Raw genomic sequence first — 9,394 nt, forward strand, 5'->3', positions numbered from 1 at the left:
TTTGTGTGCGTGCAGTATGTGTATGCCTTGTATGTGTATGGGTGCCGTGCATGTGTGTATGTGTGCCTTGTGTGTGTATGTGTGCCATGTGTATATGTGTGCCGAGTGTGTGTGTATGTGTGCCGTATGTGTGTATGTATGCCGTGTGTGTGTATGTGTGCCGTGTGTGCATCTGTATATGTGCCATGCGTGTGTGTATGTGTGATGTGTGTGTATGTGTACAGTGTGTGTGTGTGTATGTGAGCCGTGTGTGCGTCTGTGTATAAGGAGTGTGAAAGAATAGAGATGAAGGTTTGAAAGGTGTTGTCTATGGCTTTGTCCACCACATTGGAAACCCCTCGCACATTTGGAATGTTCCAGTCGCAGGTGGAGGGTACAGTGAAAGCCAGCTGGCAGGAACCTCAGTCAGAACATCTTCAGCCTGCCACCTCAGCCAAACTCGGGCAAATCTCTTGGAGAATCTCAAAATGGAACCCAGGTGCACTTCATGATCCATCTGTCTATTGTCTGGGATTGGGGGGCAATGGGGGTCACCCCAGGATGGTTAGCTGTGATGAGGGGAAAGGTTTGAAAACAGCAAAGAAACCTTTGTTTGAGTTTCACCATCCCACACTGGAACTGAATGCGTACAATCGAGAATCGCACCAGGTAAAGCACAGCTGGTTCTCACTGAAGTTCTCTTGATGGAAATTTCTGTGAACAAGATCCCTTGATTTTCAGTGCAAAGTTTCCCAACTCCTCAAAGGAGGGAGGTGGTGGCACAGTGGTCCAGAACCCCAGGCTTATAGTTGGGGCTTGAATCCCATCACAGAAGATGGTAGAATTTGAACTCAATACAAATCTGGAATTCAGAGTCTAATGATGATTATTAATCTATTGCCAATGATTGGAAAAATCCACCCGCTTCACTAATGTCCTTCAGGAAGCTGGCATCCTTACCTGGTCTGGCCTGTATGTGACGCAGTTGACTATTAACTCAAAAGGCCAATCAATATCCACATCTCATGACTGGAAATAAATGTTAACTGCCGGGCTTTCAGTGGCAAAAAATATTTAGCTGCTGAAAAGTGCAACTTGAAGTCAGGATGACTGTTTCTGAAGAAGTAAATCTCAAATAAGAATGACCTCAGGTTAAATGGGATGGGGTGGGAGGAATAATGTGAGGGTGAAGGGGACAGAAATCGGCGGGACTGCTGCGCGTCCACTGAGGATTCGCAGATGGTGGCACGCACTGGAAGGGCCGAGCGGCCGCTCACTGACGGCGGGAACAACGCGGTGCCGGGACAAAATCTGACCTCCGGGGTCCCCCAACACCAGCCCGGTCTGCCGTCAATGCCCGTCGGTTGGACTGGAGTAGGTTTGAATTAAAATATAGTGGAGAGGGAGGAACTGGGAACAGGTAAATCCGCGTGAAAGCTGAACATTTGCAAAATTTTGGACCTGGAGATACTCATTGTTGGTTTGAGGGTGCGTGCGGGTTCGGGTTTAAACAGAAGAAAAAAAAAATCTGTGCCAACAGCTTTAAAACCTTGTGTTAGAAGGCGGTGCAGTGTTGAAAGCATCACGCAGGGCTGTAGGTAAGTCGCTGACAATTATTTACCCCCTAGCTCCTGATATTTAAGGGGAAGCGAGAGGGAGAGAGCATAGGAGGTGCAGTATACATAGAGAGAGAAAGACCCAGACATAGACAGGCACACAGTATTACTGTGAGTGCTGCCTCTCTACTCAGTCTGGCTGGACCAAGGAGGGGAGGGAGGACTGACAAGTGTAAAGTTGGGTTGTGCGGGGAGGGGACAAGGAGAGAGAGGACAGACAGAAACAGAAAGCGACGAGGGATACAGGTAGACAGAAAGACGGAGCGGGGGCATAAACAGAGAGAAAAGAAAAATGCGGAACTGACAAAAAAAGGGAGAGGCGGACTGGGCGAAATAGGCTAATTGACAAGAGAAAGCAAAGCCGGGGTGGGGGATTGACAGAAGGAAAGGGGTAGACAGAAAATAAAGAAGGGAAGGGGAAGCGAAAGGTCAAGTGATAGACAGGAGAGATAGACAGATAGAGGGAGGATAGAGAGACAGGAAAGATAGAGGAGGGAATAGATAGAGAGATAGGAGAGATAGATAGAGGGGGGATAGATAGAGAGACATGATAGATAGACAGAGGAGATAGACAAAGAAGGCAGGAGGGACAGATAGAGAGAGGGAGACCGAGAAGAGACGGCAGGAATAGCCAGATAGAGAGTTCGACAGCGAAGAAACAGGAAGGATAGACAGAAACAGACAGAGAAGAGAGAGGAAGAATTAGACGAGGAAGAGAGGGCGACGGTCATAAGGAAAAGAGAGGGATAGTCAGAAAGACGGGGATGGACAGAATAGATCGAGGCGAGTTAGAAAAAGAGACCGGGATAGTCAGAGAAGAGAGGAGATACTTGTGAAGTTTTTTTTTCGATAAAGAGCAGCATTTCTTTGGACAGGGATGAACCTGCAGCTACCTGCCGAGCCCGAGCGGGCCTCCGCCGGGGAACATACTTGTGAAGTTTTTTTCGATAAAGAGCAGCATTTCTTTGGACAGGGATGAACCTGCAGCTACCTGCCGCGCCCGAGCGGGCCTCCTCCGGGGAACACTCGGGGAATGAGTCGGGCGCCTGGGCTCCGACGGGTCGTCCGTCCAACTGGAGCGGCGGAGGTTGGCCGGAGGGGGCGGCGGACGAGGACGTGAGGATGGTGGTGATCCAGTTCGTGTACGCGCTGGTGTGCCTGGTGGGGCTGGCGGGCAACGCCATGGTCATCTTTGTCATCCTGAGGTACGCCAAGATGAAGACGGCGACCAACATCTACCTGCTCAACCTGGCGCTGGCCGACGAGCTCTTCATGCTCAGCGTCCCGTTCGTGGCGGCGGCGGCGGCCCTCGACCGCTGGCCCTTCGGCCCGCTCATGTGCCGGGCGGTGCTGAGCGTGGACGGACTCAACCAGTTCACCAGCGTCTTCGGCTTGACCGTGCTCAGCGCCGACCGCTACGTGGCCGTGGTGCACCCCATCAAGGCGGCCCGTTACCGGCGCCCCAGCGTCGCCCGGCTCGTGAACCTGGGCGTCTGGCTGCTCTCGCTGCTGGTCATCCTGCCCATCGTGGTGTTCGCCGGCACCGCGCCCGTCGGTGGCGGCAGCGATTCCGCCGTCAATCCCGGCGTCAACCTGGCCCCTGGTTCCGCCGGGGGCTCCGCTCTAAAGGTGGGCATCAGTTCCGGTGTAGGCTTCAGTGTAAGTCCCGGCGTAAATATGGGCGCTAATTCCAGTGTAATTCCTGCTGTAAGTTTGGGCATCAATTCCAGAGTAGGATCCAGTGTAAATCCCAGTGTAAGTGTGAATGGAGGATCCAGTGTAAATCCCAGTGTAAGTGTGGGTGTAGGTTCCAGTGTAAATCCCAGTGTAAGTGTGGGTGTAGGTTCCAGTGTAATTCCCAGTGTAAGTGTGAATGGAGGATCCAGTGTAAATCCCAGTGTAAGTGTGGGTGTAGGTTCCAGTGTAAATCCCAGTGTAAGTGTGAATGGAGGATCCAGTGTAAATCCCAGTGTAAGTGTGGGTAAAGGATCCAGTGTAAATCCCAGTGTAAGTGTAGGTGTAGGTTCCAGTGTAAATCCCAGTGTAAGTGTGAATGGAGGATCCAGTGTAAATCCCAGTGTAAGTGTGAGTGTAGGTTCCAGTGTAAATCCCAGTGTAAGTGTGGGTAAAAGATCCAGTGTAAATCCCAGTGTAAGTGTGGGTGTAGATCCCAGTGTTGATTCCAACGGCAAGGTGATGTGCGCGTTTCTCTGGCCGCAGCCAGCCTGGTCAGTGGCATTTGTCGTCTACACCTTCCTGCTGGGCTTCCTGTTGCCTGTGCTGGCCATCAGCCTATGCTACCTGCTCATCATTCTGCAGACCCGGGCGGTGGCCCTCAAAGCCGGCTGGCAGCAGCGCCGGCGCTCCGAGCGCAAGCTCACCCGCCTGGTGCTGACAGTGGTCGCTGTCTTCGTGGTCTGCTGGCTGCCTTTCTACGCCGTGCACCTGGCTGGTGTCTTCCTGGCCCAGCGCAACACCACTGTTAACCACCTCTGTGTGATCCTCAGCTACGCCAACAGCTGTGCCAACCCCATCCTCTACGGCTTCCTGTCCGACAACTTCAGGCGCTCCTTTCAGCGGATCCTGTGCTTCCGTTGGCTGGAGAATGACACCGAGGAGCCGGTTGACTATTGCTCCACTGCTCTCAAGAGCAAAGTGGGCAGCCCATTGGAGTTCCAGCCTGCTGAGGACATTGCCTCTGAGTCTGTTTATAGAAATGGTACTTGCACATCAAGAACAACCACCTTGTGAATTCAGACACAAGGACCTCTTGACAGTTTTCCAGGTCAAATCTATTTTACTAAAGGTTATTCGCTTTTGATGATGTTGTCAGTTCGACCATTTGTTATAAGCCAGTTTCATGAGGGATTTATGATGGTGAGTGTCCATTAGACACAAATGTGTGCCCTTGTAACTTACCTGGTGAATCTCTCTCTCTCTCTCTTTACTGTGTGTCCCCATCCCTCGCTATTCACTGAGAGGAGCTGGGGTAAAAGAGAAAGAGCAGAAAGTGCTGGAGAAATTCAGCAGTGTTCTGACAGTATGTATGAGAGGAGAAAAACAGAGGGAGGTTTGGCCTTAATGACATTTAACTCGGCTCAGATGCTGACAGCTTGCGGAGGTTCTCCAGCATATTATGTATTGTTTTTAAAAATAATTTCAGACATCCAGTATGCATGGTCTTTTTAAATATATGCTTTTATATTAACATGGGCTGCATTGACAACCTCTGTTTTTCCACCTGTAAGGGAATTTGCCCAGGGTGGTCCATCCATCAAACTTTACAGAGGTCTGAAGGTCCATTCTGTAACCTGATTTTTAGACCGTGTCAAATAAGTAGCTGGGATCACACTATTTGGCCCAGCACCCAATATTTATTATAGCACTAATCCTTTGCTCAAGGTGTGGGGGAAATGACAGAATGCATTGTACTATTTTAGCAGAAAACCCAGAATATAAACTCCCACACAAGATCAGAATAGTAATTGTTGCAACAACAGTTTGTTGGGTTGTGTTAAGAAAGTGACTGCCAATGTTTGAACTATATCCATATCAACATTTGCTTAAAAGGCAGGGGATGCTATCCAAATGTGTAATTGCTCCCCCAACCACATTCACAGTCTGTATTATTTTCCCAATCATGTCTTTGCAAGTATAATGCTGCTAGGTATTCAAAGATTGTGGGCTATAAATTTCAATTAGTCTCACCTTTAAAATGGTAACTACAGACTGCACAGTCACTGTGTGTCAGTGATATTCTGATATTCAATTTACAGAGTTGAGTGGGCAATGCTGCGGGCTGACAGCTTTATAACATTAAAGTGTCTCCACTCAAATAGAACAAAAAAAGATGCAAGGTCATAAAGTATAGCCATGTCTCAAAGGCTTATTTTTCACACTTGTGGGATGGTCAATCTTTGGAATTCTTTACTCCAGAGGGCTGTTGAACCTCAGTCATTGAGTATATTACAGATGGAGATCGATACATGTCTCGAGATTAAAAGCATTAAGAGATATAGGAAGTGTGGAAAAATGGTATTGAGACAGAAGGTCAGTCCTGACCCAATTGAATGGTGGAGCAGGCTTGATGGGCCAAATGACCTACTTCTGCTCCTCTGTTCCTATGGATTAGATTAAAGATGTGTACAGGTACATAGTTTAGAAATTGTGCTATTCAAGTTGATAGTTAAAATAAGGTTAATATGGAGCTAATGAACTAAGGTAACATCTGATATGAACACACATCAGGTAAGAAAGAATGGAAACATTAATTCTTTCACTCAGACCTGTAAAGATAATTCTCTCATCCACAAAATGAACTGTGGAAAGAAAAATGCACTATTCAGCTTAAAAGCACACTTGTAGCTACCAAAAATAGAATCTTAATATTCAACTTATTGCTAATCATAAAGAGAATCATTGTACCCCCTTAAACAAAGTTACATTTAAAAATGAAGATTCAGATTATATCTTCAGTGGCACACTGAACTGCTTTTCTTTTAATGCTGTTGTAGAAGCAGCTAATTTATCCATATTCAGAAGACCTTCAGCACATCACAAAATGCTTTATAACCAAGAAAGAGCTTTGAAAAATATAGTCTCTGTTGCAGGGAACTGCAACAATTACATCATTAAATAAATGACAGGTGATCTGACTTTAGGTGTTGTTTGACAGGTACATATTGGAGAGACACCTCCAGATTTTCTTCAAAAAGCTTAATGGGAAATGAACACTCACTAGAGAGAACAAACTACATCTTTGTTCAGCCATTCAGCGTATTTCTGCTGTGCTCACAGAAGTGTCAGCCTTAAATATCTTGCAAATCAAAAGGGTCTTGAACTTCTGACCTTTTAATGTGGATGTGAGAACACTGGGCTAAGGCTGAACCTGAGCTTGGCTTTTTCTTTACCACCACCAAATCGTTGATGTTACCAATTCAAAGATCAATTTGCAAACACAGCCCACCGGGGCAGTGCAACAACAACAAAAGTGAGGGCACGACAGGGAGAGAAAGAGAAAGAAGGGACTAAATTAAAAGAAGGCACTTCATCCTCCACTGTGTCCATCTCTCTTTAAAGGCTTTGAGGGTGTTGATAGACACCAAGGCCCCGTCTTCAAGGATAGCTGGGTGTGAAGATAGCCATGGAAGAGCGGCAGACAGTTGGAGTTGGCCTATTTAATGAAAGAATTAGTTATTCAATAATAAAATTGAACTTTCTGGACCCTTAAGATATTTAAACAATAGACAATAGGTGCAGAGTAGGCCATTTGGCCCTTCAAACCAGCACCACCATTCATTATGATCATGGCTGATCATCCACAAACAGTATCCTGTTCCTGCCTTATCCCCATAACCCTTGATTCCACTATCTTTAAGAGCTCTATCCATCTCTTTCTTGAAAGTATCCAGAGACTTGGCCTCCACTGCCTTCTGGGGCAGAGCATTCCATACACCCACCACTCTCTGGGTGAAGACGTTTCTCCTCATCTCTGTTCCAAATGGCCTACCCCTTATTTTTAAACTGTGTCCTTTCTTAAGGATGTGAGTGTACAGTCTTAGAATATAAATTCGGAGGAGAGAGTTCTAAATTTTTCTTCCATTTTCTAGAAGATTAAGAGAGACATGCAGATTAGTTGGGTAACAGAAGTAAATAGATTTTTAAGTATGCTTGACAATATCCATTATTTTAAGCTGCCTGATTCACCAAATAGGGAATTAATTAGTTGTGTTTATATAATGCAACACTTCACCAGCTGGTGAGTATTAATTGGCATAGATGCCTCAGTGGGTAGGATATTCACCTTTCAGTCAGACAGTGTGGGCTCAAGTTCCACTACAGAGGTTTGAGTGTAAAAGTCTGTGCTGCTGCTCTGGTCCAGTACATAAAAAGTGGTGGAGATATTCTTTTTCAGATAAATTAAGGCCCAGGTGCACATAAAAGCTTAAAGAAGAGGAAAGGAGGTATCCCTGACATTCTAGGTAATGTTTATCCTTCAGTCATCAGCAACAAAACAGATTGTCTGGCCACTATCTCTTGTCTTTTTATCTGACCTAGCTGTGTGCAAATTGATTGCCATATTTCCTACATATAAAAGCCACCATACTTCAAAAGTACTGAACTGATCATAAAGCACTTTGGGATGTTTATGGTTACGAAGGTTAATATATAAATGAAAGTCTTTATGTATTGACTTGTTACACATAGGTTCCATTAGTTTGTATATTTTTCTCAAAACACTCACCTTTGTTAACCAACAGAGCTAAACTGCAAATTTGCACGTTCTAAAGTTGTGCCTTTGAGCATATGTTAAGTTGTGTCTGTTTCTAACTCAGTGGTTACTTTGTTTGATCATTTTCCTGTTGTATTTGGAAACATGAGATAATAATTATTTGAATGTGTTAAGATTGTGACTCTGATTTCAGTATTTGTATTTAAATATGACACAATTGTTGCATTTATATGGGAAAGTGGCATTACTTGCGTTCTTGATGTTTATGTCATACTGTTCATACTGTGTATGTGCCTCAAGTAAATGTATTAGTAAATCTTGATTAATTTAAAAGTTACTTTGAAAATAAATGCAGCCATTCTTTCTAAATTCCTCTGTGCTCCCTCATTTCATAAGATTCAATAAAACTTAAACATTATTTATTTTGGAATCTGTCTTGTAAAAGATCCTGAAGGACAATATGTCCTGCAGATTATTCATCTATATAATGTATTCTGTTTGACAATCATCAAACAAAATAAAAGATGGCTGCAGGAACTGTCTTAATTTCTCTTTCCTTTCTGACTATGGTCTATTTGGTATTCAACAACAAAAAATAACATCGAAGAATAATAGGGAAAATTCATATACTCTTTAAAAAGGCACTAACTATGAGATCAGAGTCAAGATTAGAATGGTGCTAGAAAAGCACAGCAAGTCAGGCAGCATTCGAGGAGCAGGAAAATTGACGTTTCAGGCAAAAGCCCTTCATCAGGAATCATGATGAAGGGCTTTTGCCCGAAACGTCGATTTTCCTGCTCCTCGGATGCTGCCTGACCTGCTGTGCTTTTCCAGCACCACTCTAATCTTGACTCTGATCTGCAGCATCAGCAATCCTCACTTTCGACTAACTATGAGATCGACAATCTAGCCATCTCCCAACAGGTTCCTTATGTTCTGTCAAAAGTATGAAAATGAAGATGCTCTGTTGCTGTCTGTACTTCTAATACTGTATGGTATAATCTTAATGAGTGGAGTTGCAATTTTTCAGAATGTTGGTTGACACACTTAGAATCAGTCTCTTCTATATTAAAAGGTTGTGAATGCGACACTCCACCAGTGATTGGAAGATATACCAAACTGACACTTTTGTGCAGTACCAAGAAACACTGCATTATCAGAGGGACTGTATTGTTGAAGAGGAGAGTATGAAACGGACTGGTAAGCTAGAGGAGATACTTGTTAGGAAGGAAGATGTGTTGGGCATTTTGAAAAACCTGAGGATAGACAAGTCCCCCGGACCTGACGGGATATATCGTCGGATTATGTGGGAAGCAAGAGGAGAGTATGAAACGGACTGGTAAGCTAGAGGAGATACTTGTTAGGAAGGAAGATGTGTTGGGCATTTTGAAAAACCTGAGGATAGACAAGTCCCCCGGACCTGACGGGATATATCGTCGGATTATGTGGGAAGCAAGAGAAGAAATTGCAGAGCCGTTGGCAATGATCTTTTTGTCTTCACTGTCAACGGGGGTGGTACCAGGGGACTGGAGAGTGGCGAATGTTGTGCCCCTGTTCAAAAAAGGGA

At 45.0% G+C, this 9,394-nt stretch overlaps 1 protein-coding gene across 6 annotated transcripts; it reads left to right on the forward strand.

Annotated features, from left to right (window-relative positions):
- Nucleotides 1-256: 256 nt before the first annotated feature.
- Nucleotides 257-6,907, forward strand: LOC122553069 (somatostatin receptor type 1-like). 6 transcript variants are annotated; one of them, XM_043696550.1, is made up of 3 exons: nucleotides 257-1,706; nucleotides 2,569-3,618; nucleotides 3,691-6,907. In XM_043696550.1, the coding sequence occupies exons 2-3, from the start codon at nucleotides 2,571-2,573 to the stop codon at nucleotides 4,344-4,346; spliced, it is 1,704 nt and encodes a 567-aa protein (XP_043552485.1). In that variant the 5' UTR covers nucleotides 257-1,706; nucleotides 2,569-2,570; the 3' UTR covers nucleotides 4,347-6,907. The 6 variants fall into 6 exon arrangements, with proteins under 6 accessions (XP_043552485.1, XP_043552486.1, XP_043552487.1 ...); XM_043696551.1 differs by having other exon boundaries at nucleotides 2,569-3,504; nucleotides 3,613-6,907; XM_043696552.1 differs by having other exon boundaries at nucleotides 258-1,706; nucleotides 3,763-6,907.
- The last annotated feature ends 2,487 nt before the right edge of the window (nucleotides 6,908-9,394 follow it).

This window comes from Chiloscyllium plagiosum, chromosome 9 (assembly GCF_004010195.1).
Source record: "Chiloscyllium plagiosum isolate BGI_BamShark_2017 chromosome 9, ASM401019v2, whole genome shotgun sequence".
Taxonomy (NCBI): Eukaryota; Metazoa; Chordata; class Chondrichthyes; order Orectolobiformes; family Hemiscylliidae; genus Chiloscyllium; species Chiloscyllium plagiosum.

What these genes read in the sequence shown, in the direction of transcription:
- LOC122553069 (XM_043696546.1), top strand. Translation starts at nt 2,571, where the DNA reads ATGAACCTGCAGCTACCTGCCGCGCCCGAGCGGGCCTCCTCCGGGGAA.